This window comes from Coenobita brevimanus, chromosome 54, assembly GCF_032717465.1.
Source record: "Coenobita brevimanus isolate Jiangsu-jjx chromosome 54, ASM3271746v2, whole genome shotgun sequence".
Classification (NCBI taxonomy): domain Eukaryota; kingdom Metazoa; phylum Arthropoda; class Malacostraca; order Decapoda; family Coenobitidae; genus Coenobita; species Coenobita brevimanus.
The window spans coordinates 11,842,798-11,859,568 of NC_137007.1; the positions used below are offsets into that span (position 1 = coordinate 11,842,798).

General features: G+C 42.9%; 1 protein-coding gene across 2 annotated transcripts in view; it reads right to left on the reverse strand.

The window, feature by feature from the left end:
- Positions 1-16,771, reverse strand: part of LOC145400931 (uncharacterized) — a 59,263-nt gene that overhangs the window by 30,275 nt on the left and 12,217 nt on the right. The window contains exons 1-2 of one of the 2 annotated variants that reach the window (XM_080273295.1): positions 16,395-16,523; positions 11,717-11,960 (exon numbers count right to left, since the gene is read on the reverse strand). In XM_080273295.1, the coding sequence (XP_080129421.1) occupies positions 11,717-11,960; positions 16,395-16,409 (259 nt within the window). In that variant the 5' untranslated portion in view covers positions 16,410-16,523. Of the gene's footprint in view, positions 1-11,716; positions 11,961-16,394; positions 16,524-16,771 lie in introns of those variants that run through there. The other variant, XM_080273296.1, reaches the window with a different exon arrangement.

The following is a 16,771-nucleotide window of genomic DNA, read 5'->3' on the forward strand; positions in this document are numbered from 1 at the left end:
CTTCAGAAGAAAGATTTCAATATACATACATATAAATCCTAACTCAGTCACACAAGATTCACACTGTGGTGTGTATGCTATCCTGCTACAGGAGAAAGTCGCAGTCGTCAGTGAGCGAAAAACCTCGTATTTAAGTTAATAGAAGCAAGCTTGAGGGAAAAACTCCGTGACGACGGTGAAAATCCTGTACTCAGGTCAAACTGAGCGAAAATTCGCTACATTTACACTGACAACTAATTGTTGTGTAGCGTGGTGTATGTAATACACGGTGTAGGTGTGACAGCTGTAGTGTAACTGTACCTACGTGTAAAATGACATAGTAAATATTATGGCGGCACGGAGGCAGAGGAGAAGAGGCGGCAGCGTGCGGCAGACGATCAGCTGGTCCGCACAGCAAAACTGCTACACCCATTGCTGAACCTGCAAAACCAATTGAGGTGGAGCATCAAAAGTGTCAATGAGACAAAATTCTTATTAAGTTACAATTACTCTCTCTGCCTAGCAGTCAGTGCTACGACGTACATTCGAGGTCGCCATTAATTATAGCACACGATTATGGTCGGCCAGTTGAGAATCCCTGTGCAAACTCGGGTCTTCCATAGCCTCGAACCGCACACGGGTCCTCAACCTGTGCCTTAACCTACAGTACTTATATTAATATCGGGAAGCTGAGAATCCTTGTGCAAACTTGGGTCTTCCATAGCCTCAAGTCGCCACTGCGGAGTTCTCTCTCGAACTTTCCCCTTAACCTACAGTACTTCTATTAGTACCGGGAAGCTGAGAATCCTTGTGCAAACTTGGGTCTTCCATAGCCTCAAGTCGCCACTGCGGAGTTCTCTCTCGAACTTCCCCCTTAACCTACAATACAATACTTATATTAGTACCGGAAAGCTGAGAATCCTCGTGCAAACTTGGGTCTTCCATAGCCTCAAGTCGCCTCTGCGGAGTTCTCACTTCCCCCTTAACCTACAATACAATACTTATATTAGTACCGGAAAGCTGAGAATCCTTGTGCAAACTTGGGTCTTCCATAGCCTCAAGTCGCCTCTGCGGAGTTCTCTCTCGAACTTCCCCCTTAACCTACAATACTTATATTAGTATCGGGAAGCTGAGAATCCTTGTGCAAACTTGGGTCTTCCATAGCCTCAAGTCGCCACTGCGGAGTTCTCTCTCGAACTTCCCCCTTAACCTACAGTACTTCTATTTGTACCGGGAAGCTGAGAATCCTTATGCAAACTTGGGTCTTCCATAGCCTCAAGTCGCCTCTCAACTTCCCCCTTAACCTACGGTACATAATATGTATGTAAAGGCCCTGGACATAATGTGTCCTGTGGGGCCAATGGGCGAGACGTCAGGTCTGCACCCACTTCACCACTACCCTGTCTCTCAACTGACTCAGAGATTACAGGTGTGGTTACAAATGGCACAGGAAGGGCATGTCCCTGATCAGTGGTGATACTTTGGCACACACTACAGGAACGGACAAAACTATCTATGTCCCGTCCCATCCCTGGCCAGAAAAAGTCAGCTCGGATACGGCCCTGGGTCTTCCTTTTGCCCACGTGACCTCCTGAGGCTGAACAATGACCCCATTGTAACACTGCTAGGCGGTACTTGGCGGGAACGACAAACTGCAGTCGAACCTCGCCTCGGGTGTTCGTGACTCACGGTAGAGCCGTCCTTGTTTACTGAAGGAACTTGGCTCGACCTCCCGTGAATACTTAATCACTCGACCCTTTTGTTTATTCCGCACGGCAGCAAGTGTCGGGTCAGAATGTTGTTCTTGTACAACAAGTTGACTGCACATCAGATCTTGCGGCGATTCAATGATCACTGGGGTGACACAATCTGGAGCCTCAGTCATGGCTCGTGTTACCGCAGCAGCCGAAGTCTGAGTGGCGCCATCATCGGAGCAACTATCCTTGGCTCCTTGAATATTGCCTACTATAAAGTCAAATAGAGGCTCTGGCATGACAACTGCAAGTGTCGTACCAGTATAAAATGGAGATGCCACCTGGATACATGCCTCAGGGAACAATCTCACTGATCCATCAATAAGCTTTGCATGGATCTGTCGACCTGTATACTGCTCAGGCCGAACTAAACTCTGTTTAACAGAGCAACCTGAGGAACCATTGTCTCTCAGGACCTTCACAGGAATGCCTCCCACAAACCCTGGCTGTACAAGGAAGGTACTGTCACCTGTGGTGGGGCCTGTGGAGGAAGCAGCTAGCCACTCATGAGGCTGCTGAATTGATGTGGCAAACATTGTGCCTTGAGATTTATATTGGGAAGATGGAACATTGGCCATCTGTGGAGGGGGGTTCACTGTCACTGTGGGACTAGTGAACTGTGGGGAAGTACCCACACTGGTAGGGACGTGACCACCGTGCTGCAGCTGAGGAATGAAGGCTGCATTCGCTTCCTGCCTCTTTTGAGCTGGTGGTGAAAAAGTTTGTCCCGACGGTCGGTTGCGTGGCTGATACTGCTGCTTGGGGAACTGCTGCTGGTTGGGGTGCTTGTTGTACCGCTTCCAAGCAGGCTGCTGTGTATTTTGCCCCTGGTCCTTCTGTGGTTTGCTTGGACCTTGACCATTACTCTGAGAACGGCCTTGGTGCTGGGATTCAGTCTGAGACGGCTTCCCAGACTTGGCAGTATCTTTTCTGCTCCAGGTGTTTTGCTTACGAGCTTGATACCCGTATGCAGTAAAGAATGCGTCAGCCTTCTCTGCCATTTGGCTAGCATCTTTCACCTGGCAGATCTTAAGCTGTGCTATGAGCTCAGCAGGCCACGACCTCTCTAGCTGTGTACGCAGCATAAGGTCAATTATCCCCTCACGCGTGGAAGGAGTTTCATCTTTCTCCATCCACTCATTTAAGTAAGCTGTGAGACGATCAAGGAACTGAACAGCTGTCTCCTTGTCTTGGAGACGAGCTCGCATGAACTGAACTTTGGCGTCGTCTACTGTGAGACCATACGCCTTAATGAGTGCAGCTTTCATCATCTCATATGTGAGATTGTCTCCACGAATTCTGTGGAGAATATCGAGGGCAGGGCCCTCAAATAAACTAAGAAACTGAAGCCGCTTAGCTGCCTCATCCAGTTGATATAAGTCTGCCATGTCCTCAAAACGAGCTATGTACGGCTCGATTCGCTCGCTTTCCTTGTATGAAGGAAGCTTGATGCGTGGGGTCGCCAGGACATGTGCAGGGGGAACGCTCGTGGAGCTTTGACCAACTGCACCAGACGTGTCTGAAGCCAAGGAATCTCGCTTGAGCTTCATCATTTCAAGTTCATGTTTTTCTCGTGCCTCACGTTCGGCACGTTCATGTTCTCGTTCTTTGTCTCGTTGTTCACGCTCGTATTCACGCTGTTCACGCTCGTATTCGCTGTTCACGCTCGTATTCGCGCTGTTCTCGCTCGTATTAGCGCTGTTCTCGCTCGCATTGGCGCTGAATCTTACGCTCATCACGGGCATCATTCTCGCGCTGCTGTTCCTGATTATGCCGTGAGAGTATATACTCTTTAATTTCGGTTGGGTCCAAAGACCCATTTCTTTGGCTTCCTGTAAAAATACAGTAGTAGCCATTTCGCTAATTTATTAAGCAAACCGAAATTGAGTACTGACTGCTTAGCGACGAATACTAATAAACACAAGTAAAGAATACAGACGCAAGTTAGTGGTGACCAGTCTTATCTAGTTAACTGGCAAAAATTAAAGCAAAAATGTAAATGACTGGGAAGACTCAATAATAAACACAATGGGTACGCCGACTTCCCAGGAGCGAATAAAATCGTCTGGCGTTACCAAGCATAAACTAGAGTTAGGTACTCTATTGATTAATAAAGCAAAAATTCACTTGCTAAATTAACGGTAAACACCAGTAAACTTGTGCCTATAAACTTTAATTATAAATACCTAAATATGAATGAGTGAGCACTATCTCGTGAATAGCTTTAGAGCTAGGAGTTAATATCCTGGCGAGGTCGCCAATTGTCACGGGGTTTTTTTAATATCACGGTAATTTTGATATAAATGGTTAAATATTATTTAAATTGATAATATTCAATAATATTGAAGAGCAGAGACAATGGTTGTCTTGCTACATCAAGCAACGATTACTTTACGTTGGCTTACTAAGATTCTCAAGAACGAGAATTTATAAACTTTCTCAACAGTACTCAGCAGAGACTAATTACTCACAATTGCTGAATTACTGTACTGTTAGCCTCTGGAGAAAGTTACATCACCCCTGACAATAAATAACTAATACTAATAATAATAACATCAGGTTCTTGCTGATGCATTAACTCCTGGCACAACGGATTTTAAGTTAATACAACAAGACTGGTCTAAGTACCAGTTATGAATAGTAAACGTTTATGCAAGCTAGGAGCTGTATGGAAAATAAGCTTAATTATGGAGAAATGAAACAAGATTTACTCTACATTAAGCTCAAGAAATAGAACTGTTAAATTTATTAATTACAAAAATAAATTTAACATTACATTTCAATCAAATCAATGAGACGCACTCGCTCACTCACACAGAAGCTAAATACTTACGCCTAGGGAAAAACACCTTAACTAAGCTCTTAAAACTACAAAATACACAAAAGAAATACCAGTCGATGAATGCTATGTATCACTACTAAGGTGGGAGGACTGGATTAACTGTCTAGTGGAGCTTGGGGTGCTAGCTGACCTCTCCACTTCTGAGCACAGAACCTTTCTCCGCCACAGCAAACACAAGACTGAATTCAAATAATGTATGGGCAGGAAGCACGAGCCACCGGAAGAAGGCGTGGCTAATGGTTTATGCAAGCAGAGGCGAACGATAAAGAAACAATTGTATCGCTCAGTAGCGCACTTAGTGACGTGCATTAAATCGGTCACTTTTGAAAGTGAACGGGTATTTGAAAAGTATACCCCGAAATGGAGAGAGAAACGGTTAACTGAGCGATACACAGTGAGTTTTCCACTAATAGTTCGTGGCTTCTCACAAAAAGGAAATGTCGCGAATTGATTCGTGACAATCATATTTATCAGGTCAGTGACTAACATCACCTCTATATCTCTGGAGGCCTTCAACATTTCGGCAGTCAACCCAGATACACCTGCTGCCTTCCCCACCTTCATCCTGCCTATTGCCTCGCTCACAGTAGCAGCATCAATCAAAGGCCAAGGGCCAAACACTGGATCTGCTGGCTCCAAAACTTCCCCGTCCCAGATAAACTCCTCATTCAACAACTGGCTATAATGCTCTCTCCATGCATCTTTAATATTCTCACTGTTCACCATTACCCTTCCTTCATCATTCTTCACACACTGCTCACCTATAATATCCCGATTATCCCTCTTCATCTGATTTGCCACCTTAAATATCATATTTTTCCTTTGCCCATGATTTAGGTTATCAAGTAAAAGTCTCTGTGACTCAGACTTTGCCCTGTATACCTCTCTTCTAGCCCTACGCTTGGCAGCCAAGTATTCCTCCTTGCTACCACCCTTCTTCCATTCCCCGAAAAGCCTTCTTTTCTCCTTAACTGCAGCTTCTACACCCTCATCTCACCACCAAGTTACTTTATGTCTTGGTGGTCCTCTTGTCCAACCGTATGTTACATCAGTAACTCTCAGGAGATTGTTCTTGAGGGCTCTGTACTGCTCATTAACGCCTCTGTCTACAGCTCCCTGTTCACCCACCACTCTCCTCATCTCGCTATAGAAGGCATCCCTTACTACTTGGTTTTTTCAGCTTCCATATTTTCCTCCTAGGTACATAAGTCCTCTTTTTCATGACTCATTCTTTAAGCACCATATCACAAATCAATAGTTTGTGCTGCTGCACACACTCCTCACTTCCTATAACTTTAACATCCCTCACTAACCTCCTATCAGCCCTCCTAACCAAAAAATAATCTATCTGACTGCTATTTCCCCCAGACTCATACGTAATTAACCTACTCTCTTCCTAAAATGTGTGTTGCACACAATCATGTCCGTTGCCTCCCCAAACTCGAGTATCCTTTCCCTTTCCGCATTCCGTATACCATAAGCACATCCCCCATGTACTCCTTCATGAGTAACACCTCTTACCTTTGTTTTTCATCCATTTTCATCTATTTATGTATGTATAGATTTATTCCTCAATACTTTATTTTTTCGAAAATATGCCGTCCTACACAAGTGTATACTAAATAAGTTGCCCACCTGTAAGGGGTTAATCATCAGTGCACAAGTGATATATAAGCAAAACCATAAAACTGAAACTTATAAAAAAATGTTCTTTTTCTTCTTGCATCAATCTTGTAAACAATTTGGTTGAAAGAGGTTATCAGATTATTTGAATATTAGGAGGCAGTCATTACTGAAATCTTGTAAAACACTGCCTTATGGGATTAAGACGTGGTTAAATACGGACTGAACCCAATTACTATAATGTACTTTTTATTCTTTCAATCTCCTGACAATTTTTTCAGCATGAGAGACTTTGAATGAGGGGGGGGGGGGGAATGTGGCAAGATATAGCATTCAATACCTCTTTATTACTACAGGGCTTTCCTGTTATTAATGATATGGAAGTGGTGTCTAACTTTTTCATGCCTGATACTAAGACTTCTAGTAAAGATACATGGTACACTCTGTCCTATCAAGCATCAACACTCAGGGGCGCACCCAGGAATTTTCTAAGGGGGGGGCCCGTAGTGAGGTGAGGTCAGGTAATCCAATAATTATAGGGTGGTCACATGCAGGTTTAGAGTCAGGGAGCTGCTGGCTCATGTGTTACTCTTTGTTTGTACTTGCCAATTTTTCATGTTTTCCTGTTATCGAAATAAATATATCTATCTATCTATAGCCCGACGCCCTAATCCCGCAAAGGGTGGCCGCAGACAAAACGCCTCCAAGTCACTCTGTCACCCACCATTTGACTACCCTCCCTCCAACTCACCCCCCCCTCCCTCATATACCTCTCAACTCCATCCCTCCACCCCATCCTCGGTCTACCCCTCCCTCTCCCTCCCTCCACCTCACCTACATACACCCTCTTAGTCAGTCTTTTATTCTCCATTCTCTCCAACATGTCCAAACCACCTCAGTGTATTTCTCCTAATCTTTTCAACCACATCCACATCTGCCCCACAACGTTCCTTCACTTCTTCATTCGTCAACCTGTTCCTCCACATCACTCCACGTGCTCCTCTCAAGTAACTCATTTCCACTGCTCTCACTCTTGACTTGTTCCCCTCTTGCAAGGTCCACGCCTCGCTTCCATACGTCAGGGTAGGGATCACAATACCATCATGCAGTGACTTCTTAACTTCCATACTCACCTCCCTATTTCTCATCACTGCTTTCAGTGTACCAACAACCTTTCTTCCCTGCTGTACCCTTTCACATACTTCATCCCCCAAAGTTCCATCCTTACTCATCACACTACCCAAGTACTTGAATGCACTCACATTCTCCATAACCTCACCATCCAACCTCACTGCACACTCTGTGACTTCATTCCTCTCAAACACCATAACTTTACTTTTGTTTACATTAACTTTCAGCTTCCTCCTCCTACACACTGTCCCAAATTCATTCACCAAACCTTGCAACTCCCATTCATCTTCACTCAACAATACTGTATCATCAGCAAACAGCAACACCGGAAGCTTCCAAATCTCACCCTCATTCATTAGGGCCACCCCCACATCCACTGTCCTACCTTGCACCTCCTTTACAACCCCATCCATATATATATTAAACAGCCATGGAGACATCACACACCCCTGTTTCAGTCCCACATTGAGATCAAAGAACTCACTCAGCTCACCATCCACTCGCACCATAGCCCTAGCTCCCTCGTACATACTCTTCACAGCACTCAACAATTTCCCCTCCACTCCATATATTCTTAATACCTTCCACATACCTTGCCTATCTATTCTGTCATAAGCTTTCTCCAAGTCTATGAAGGCAGCATACACTTTCCTTCCCTTCTCTAGATACTTCTCCACTAAACATCTTAGAACAAATATCTGATCTACACACCCTTTTCCCTTCCTAAATCCCCCTTGTTCTTCTCCAACTAGCTCCTCTGTCATATGCCTAACCCTATCAATGAGTATTCTACCATATATTTTACCAGTCACACTAAGAAGGCAAATACCCCTATAGTTACCACATACTTCTCTCTCCCCTTTTCCTTTGTACAGAGGAACAATTATACCTGATTTCCAGTCCTCTGGAACCCTTCCCTCTTCCCAAGCCAATCTACACAACTTCCATATCCACTCCACAACAATCTCACCCCCATACCTAAGCATTTCACCACACACTCCATCAATTCCTGGGGCCTTTCCCAGCTTAATCTTCTTCATCGCTTCCACTACTTCCGACCTACTGATCTCTTCCTCCCTCCTCTCATCTCTTCTTCTCCCAGCCATTCCCCAACCACTTATACTCACACTGCTCTCACTCTCTACATTCAACAAATCCTCAAAGTGCTCCTTCCATCTCCTCAATTTCTCTCTCTTCTCCACCAACAATCTATTATTCCTATCTTTCACTCCCCTACTATTTCCCCTTTCACACTGCCTTACCTTCTTTACCTCCTTTCAAAACAATTTCTTACTCTCCCTCCATTTCACACTCAGATTCCTCCCAAACTCTTCATCCACTTTCTTCTTACTCTCCTTCACCAGTCTCTTAACCTCCCTTCTCCTGCTCACATATACCTCTCTCTTCTCTCTCTCATCTTCTCCCCTACCTCTACTCGCCAACCATTCACCATATGCCTTCTTCTTTTGTTCCACAGCTCATTTCACCTCATCATTCCACCACGCTGTCCCTTGCACACCCTTGCATCTCCTCCTCACTCCACAAACCGCCTCACATGCTGCGCTTATCTCTTCTGTGAATATCTTACATATGTCTTCCACCCCTTCCATCTGCTCTAGCTCATACCTTCCCAATCTTTCTTCCACTATGCTCTTATACTCTGTCATTTTCTCACTATCTTGCAATTTCTCCACTCTTCTCACAGGAGCTGCTTCCTCCTGTCTTCCCCTTCGTCTCCTCAACCACTTTCTTTGCAGCTCTACCTTGGCCATCACTAAGTGATGGTCCGAGACTCCATTCCCCCACCCTCTCCACACTCTTGCATCCAACACTTGTTTTCTCATTCGCTCATCCACACACACGTAGTCTATCATTGCCTTTCGTTCAACAAGTTCACCATCCATCCTCCTCATTACTCTCCGTGGATCATCTTATGATGAAAGTAGGTGTTGGCTATTGCCAACCCCTTAGCAGCACAGATATATACAGTACATAAATTTTTAAAGGACCCAGAGAGCTAAGGGGGGGGCCCGGCCCCCCCCCCGGGTGCGCCCCTGTCAACACTACGGCATATGGTCCTCACAGGGTCTGTGCTACTATTCAATAAGTGTACCCTCAATGTAACTCTAATAACAAACTCTTGACTTATCTACTTCAAAATTTCCTTCCTGCTAAAAACTCTCTCTGTTAGGCTGTTCCCTAAAAACTGGGATATTCATTCCAATCTTCCATCTACAGTATACCCTTGCTATAATGGACTAACTGAGGGGAGGCCTTACTCAATAAAGCAGATAGCCCATTAAGTCTGATGGGTCCTCCCTTGGTGGGATTCCAAGTACGTTTGAACTAAATGAGCACAACGGCATATTCTGATACTAAAAAAGAAAATTATACCGATCTTACTCTAACTTGGCCCATAATTTCACCCTTTTGCAACTTACTTCACAACCTTTGTCATAGTACTTCATGACTATACTCAGCTTTTTTTATTGAGACAAAGATGCACTTGACAGGTTGGTGATGAATGGCTGAATGCAGCATGTCCAAATAACATTACCTAACCCAAATTTCCCCCTCAGATATATGTTGTCAATTAATCATGCTAACAAGTAAAGAGATTATGAAGTAACGTTGCATTCAGCCAATCATCACCAGTGCATCTTCACCTCGATTAAAAAAACTGAGTATAGTACAGTATTACTACAGTCTTATTACAACTCAAGTCACAATAGGGAGAAGGCAATTTCAGGCCAAGTTGAAGTAAAATGGGTAGGAAACACAGGAAACACGTATTGCACCCCATTTAACAGAAACAGTTCATTATATAGAAGGCCAGTCAGATACTGTTCATCATAGAAAGGCCAGTGGCCTTCATAGTGTCCATTAAAACTTATGTCCACTATACCAAGGTCTTATAGCAAGGGTCTACTGTGCCATCCTGTTCTTCTGCCCACTTACTTTCAGTTTTTCAATTTATTCACAAGCATTTTTCTTCTTGTAACACTCCCTACTTGTCTGCATGATTTTCACCAGAGAAATGTCAAAACTGGTCCACCATGTAATGCCACTCAGGGATGAGTGAGGCTGGTCACTCTCATTTTAATGTCGAGACCAACTGCCTACCCCTGGGCTCCTACGCTCCTCATGGGGTAATGTAGGATTGGATGATGGATGGATGGATGGATGGTCCACCATACAGATCTTTTATATTGCTTTCAAAATTCTTGATTATCCTCCTCTGAGGCCTTCAGTGAGCCTTGTGCTTTGAATTAGAGATATTTAAAGCATTTACAACGTTTGGCACAAAGCTTCACATTTCTAAACTACCCTTCTCCAGTTCCTATCCTTCCATCCATGTCTTCATCTGATTCCTCTAAGGTCATTCTAGAGGTGCTGTTGCCGACAGCCACTGTTCTTCCCTTATGGCTCTAAGTATGGTTGTTCCTCAAGGTTCTGTCCTTTCAAACTTTTCATATTACAGGTACAGTATTCAAAAGGCTTTTAACGATACAGCAGCTACTGTGGTCCTATTCATCATCATTAACATTTAATCCTGTGTTGCCCCAATGAGAAGCATAGAAGCCCAGGGCTAGGCAAGTTGGTCCTGACATTTAAGATGAGGGTGACCAGCCTCACTCATTCCTGGGTGTCATTATGTGAACAATAAACACCAACCATCCCTTGGATGAAAACCTGCACAGGCTCAATCGGATTAGAGGGCATTAATTACCCATTAAACCACCAGACGCCATAATTTGGCAATATGACTGCCACCCAGCATAGTAAATGGTTTCCCAGTGTACAGGAAACCATTTGGCTTGTCACTCAGTGTAGAGTTACCCATAGGCAGAAGGAAGAGGAAAGAATGAAAAAAAAAGAAAGGCAGAAGAAGGAATGTAGAGTCACCCATAGGCAGAAGGAAGAGGAAAGAATGAAGTAAAGGAAGACTGAAGAGAAAGGAAAGATGGAAAGAAGGAAGAGAGAAAAGGGGAGTCACCCGAGAGCAGCACTATAATGTAGTCATTGAGTGAGTGGATGGTGAGTGTCCTTCTCCACCACTAATACGCTGATAAATACATTCGTATCCATCCACTGCTGCTTTCGCCCTCTGGTACCAGTCAATTAGAATTCATCTGATGAAGCTATGGTACACAACATTACAATGAAAGAAACCTACACACACACTACCACAGAATCACATCGTAATAAAACATAAATTGAGACAAACTGTAGTACTGATCAATCATACAGTTGAAAACTGATTCAGTAACAGAAAAGTTCATTCCCTACAAATTCTACACACTGCAAATGCAATACCATATGTTACAATCAGCCACTGCTCTGATTGTACTGACACTTGAAAACAAATGAAGCAAAATTACAATACCTGTCAGTTTATTTTTCATATAACTCTGCCATCCGGTTACCACATATGGCCAGGCATCGAACATGGAACCAGAAACATCTGCCATAAGAATGTTGAAGATATCATTAGTGGCAGCTGTGTCCCCATGTTGCAGCCGACGAGGTAGTGATTTGGGTACCCTGAGCAGTGAGTGACGTTCCCCATTGGCCTTGACTGCCTCATAAAGCTCAAAATCATCTTCTGTTGTGGCTTCCATTCCCTCCATCTAGTAAGAAAAATAAATACATAAAGCAAGCTTTCCCACATAACATTACATTACACTTTAACAGCTACACCCCTGGGAGAGGTCTGGCTGCCACACTACACCACCTGGGGAGTGTGATCTTAAAAATTTCAAACTTTCTACAAAAACAGAGAATGAGAAGTAAGAATGAATGCTTATACACTGATCTTACAGAGGCTACTCTAAAAATGTAAGAAAGCAAGACTGGTATAGTGGGGAAGGCAGTGGATGAACCAGAAGAGACGTGGCTTGCAGTCCTAATGAACCCATGTTTGAATCCCAGCTGGGGTGGGGAAGAGTTTAAGGTTTTGAATTTGGAGGGGGGGGGGGGCTCATCTAACATACAACCTGCCAACATGGCAAGAATATCCCCACTAATACCAATATACCAGTTCTGTATGAGACAGCTCTAACATTTACAAGATTCAATAAGGATGGTGGGTTAGCACTGAAGTGGTGACACATGAAGGTGTACAGTACGAAGGATGACTACTGGCACTTGAGAACAACCTGTGAAGCCTATGCCCAGAGTATTAAAAACATCAAAAGCCCAGATTTTTCTCTTCCCTTGTGCAGCTTCTTTCATGTTGCTCAGGGGCAGAAATATAGAATATTACAGCTCTATGGCATTTTCATAGCATTTTTTCAAGACTAACATCATATTCCGGTGTTAATATATTCCTACAATTTAACATTCATGATAGAGAGATGGCAATTTTTAGCCTAATTAGAACAAAAAGAGTATTATGAGATGATGAGAGGGAATGTCATAAGGAACCTTGACCTCATACACTCAGTACCAGCCTGTGTCTTTGTTTTGGCATGGCTGTAAAAGCAAAGCAGTTATCACAATGTTAATCTTTTCATAAATTCATTCACAGCATAAGTTTCTAACAATACTGCACAGGGCTTACAATCACCCCTTGTTTTTAGTGGTTTCAACTTTGCCAGTTTTTGTTATTCATGGATGAGCAAGCCACCACAAAATACACTAGTTTCTGGTGTATTCCGAGATGATCTGACAAAATTTGTTGCAATAATATCTAAAAATACTCTTTAACCCTACCACTGCTGATGGCATCAATCTTTGGAATAGGCTCAAACTGCCAATGGCACTGATTGAAAAAACAACTCTAAAAACTGCATGAAGAATTCCAGAGAAATTTCTTCTATTTGGCATCTCATACAGACCCTAAACCATGCACCCAAACACTTAACACCTCAATACATACACCCTGGGAATGTTGTGTTTTTCTTGAATAACTATCCATTTATACACTAAACCCTCACTACTGTACAGTATATCTACCATCTACAGCCGGATGCCATAATCCCATGAGAGGTGGCCATTTGGCTTTCAGTTGTTTGTTTTACTGGGATGGACACTAGCCCTCAGCCAACCCACTTGCTGACGGGTAGGGAACACATACGGGTTGCTTATGCGGTTGCCATCCGCACTGTAAATGGCTTCCTGACTTACAGGAAACCATTAGGCTTGTCACTCAATGTAAAGCCTCTTGAAAAGGAAAGAAGAGTAATAAAAAGTGACAGGAAAGATAGGAGAAATAGGAAGAGATGAGGGCAGACACAGGAAAAGAATGATTAAGGTGAAGGAAGAAGTAGGTAGCATTACATCAAATGACTGAATGATGGTTGCCACCACCTACCACTACAGTGTATTACTCATTTATCAGAACTTTGGCTATGCTGTATCGACCACTGTTAGGCAACCAAACAACCTTCAAATATATTAAACAAAAAGCCAATTTATTGATGTGATGCAGCCAAAGACTGGATGAATGGTAAACAGTAATTTTTGTGTTTGTTTCTGTTCTACTGCTAATTACTGACTGAAAATATTTGATATTTACCTATAGAGTACAGTAATATAAACTCAAAAAAGTCATTAAAATGAACACTATCTATCTATTGCCAGGTGCCTTAATCCTGTACGGGGTGGCCACAAACAAATTGCCTCCACATCGTCCTGTTCCCTGCCATCCCTCTCCCCCTCAATCACATACACTCTCTTCATCAGTCTCTCACCCTCCATCCTCTCTACATGGCCAAACACAATGCCATTATCATCCACTGAACAACATTTACAGTAGTAAAAATCGAAACTGTGATTGTTATAGTTCCCCAACGAATATCAGCTAATATTGTTAGCTTCTCCACCCAGTTAGTTCAACACTGTGCAGTTACTGTACGGTACATTTCAAGTACAGTATCTTTTTTAAGACTTGATTCCCATTTTTTTAAAGGCTCCATGCTGGAAAGCTATGGATTCTTTTTGTAAGTTATTATACTCTGAGATGGGTCATATTTATGGCATCTGGCAATAGATAGATAGTTAGATTAGTAACAACTCTTGCTATTTCCCTCCCATCTGAAAAGTCTGAGCTGAAGAAAATCACCTGGAGAGAACCAGACAGAGCATCAGAGAGCACAAAACCTGCACCTTACTGTTGGTCTATGACCGAGCATTTAGCCCTGTCCTGTGACCTAGATCTTTGACCAATTGTTCTCAAGCTTGAAATACTGTATACCATTTTTTGCTCTTTCACTAACTTACTCACACTGGATTAAAAAATTAAAAAAAATAAAAATAAAAATAAATAAAAAAAATGGACTGCAACTTTGACCTCTGACCTATTTGTCCAAACAGAATCACTTTACTGGTGACCTTGACCCCTCCCACCAAGTTTGATCTGAATCAAAATCTTTTTAGTTATGGGGCCAAAACTTTGACCCTGTCTTGTAAACTGTATCTCTGGCTAACTGTTCTCATAATTATATCACTCCATGATCTGCAAACCCTCAACCCATCCACCAAGTTATCAAAATTGCGTTAAAACTGTAAAAGCTGACCTATTACCACTATTACCAACCTATGACCTTGAGTTTTTTTTTTTCGGCCAATAGCTACCTAGTATCAGACCCACTGGAGAATGAAACCCATTTGTGAAAAACCCAAGGTGAGTGGCTAAGCTGCTTTCGAGTCAGGCCGTGCTCAGAGAGAAGAAAATGGAGAAACTGGGGTTCTGAGAAACTGTGTTTTAGCCTTTTAGCATTACATTTTTAACTGTGCTACTTTAACTGTTGTTTTGAGTACAAAAATGTTTAACGATTATGGCTAGATCTTAATGAAGATAAAAAAATCCTTTGTGTTTTGAGAATTATAAGGTATTTTATCAAGGATTACGGGTGTGTCAGAGCCATCCCTAGATAGTGTCTACCTACTGATAATCATGAAAGCTCAGTTCACTTCTTGAGGATTAAACATATGCAAGCATTTTTGTTTTAAGTGCAAGGAAGAAGGAACCAAATGCCTGAAGACTGAAAAATTATTTCCTTCAAGAAAAAAATTTATAAATAAATACATGAGCCAAAAGAGAGATTAATTCATTTCAAGATGTCTGGACACATTCATTTATTTCATTTCATTTATAAAGGCTCCAACATGCTTGTATGCATCAGTCTTGGTCACCTAATGGCAGCTCTCCATGCTGCTCGATCTCTGGCAGCCTCCCTATTCAGTACGTTATCCCTGAGGTCCCACTCTATGACCTAGTTCCAGGTCTTTTTGGTCTGCCTCTCGCAACCCTGCCCCAAACATTCACACTTCTCACTTTCTGCACCCAACTGTCAACCCCCATCCTCTCCACACACCAAAACCATCTCAATCTACCCCACCTTATCACAACACCAATAGACTCCAGTCCCATCCTTAAAATACTGGAGGTCACAGGCAGAAGGAAATAAACACATGAATACAGATCCAGAGTTGGCCTGTTGCATATATGAAATATTGCGTTATCAGTCAACTCTTGTACTAAAGAGCTCGACAGAAAAAGGGCGAGAGACTGCTGCCAGACTGGTGCTACATGCCTGCCATGATGGAGGTGGGATGCCAGCACTCTGCCTGCCATAATGGAGGTGGGATGCATGCAGACAGTCCAACTGGGGCATTGTAACCACTAGACCACCAAGTGACACATCAAATGTAAATGATCCATGATGAAACAGTTCACCTAATATCAACATACTGGTAAACACATCTGTCTTTCATTGTGGCTTTACTGCAAATTCTTCTTATACCAAGTACAGGAAGTCCCCGATAAACGAAAGGGTTAGGTACCTTTAAAATCTTTCACATATCAATTTTTTGTATATTAAAGCATTATTCCCCAAAAGAAACTTTAAGAAAATGAGGAGATGCATTCCACGAGCCCCCCAAAATCTGTCAACTAACTACTCTGTACTGTCCTAGGCTGGTTGTATGCTCTTAAATCTACAGTAGAAACGTTAAAAAAAGCTAAATGAACTTTAAGCAGCTGTTTATCAAACCACTGAATAAAAAAAAGAAAACAGTACTGTACAGTATATACAGATAAGGCCCAAACTCACTCATACCCTGGACTTCCTCATGCCTCTTGATAATTTCTAGCTTGAGCTCCAGTGTCAGGGTTCGGTGTTGCTTCTTCTTGAGAGGCTCCACAGATGATGTTGAAAGTGAGTGACGCTTGGGTGGCTTGATGCAAGATGCTAAAGATTCTCGGAGTACAGAAGGCCTGCACTACACAGCTGGGGAGTGAGAACGGACTGGGACGAAGCGGAGGTAGCTGTTTTTTTGTTGTTTTTTTAATGTTGCCTCGCCATACACGATAGTGGTGCTGCGGTCAGTCGTACACCAAATTTAAATCATTTTCTCATAGCACTTTTCGCACCATTGAAGTATATGCCTTTCGTATAGGGGAATTTGTCCTATATTTTTCACTTTCATACCTTTG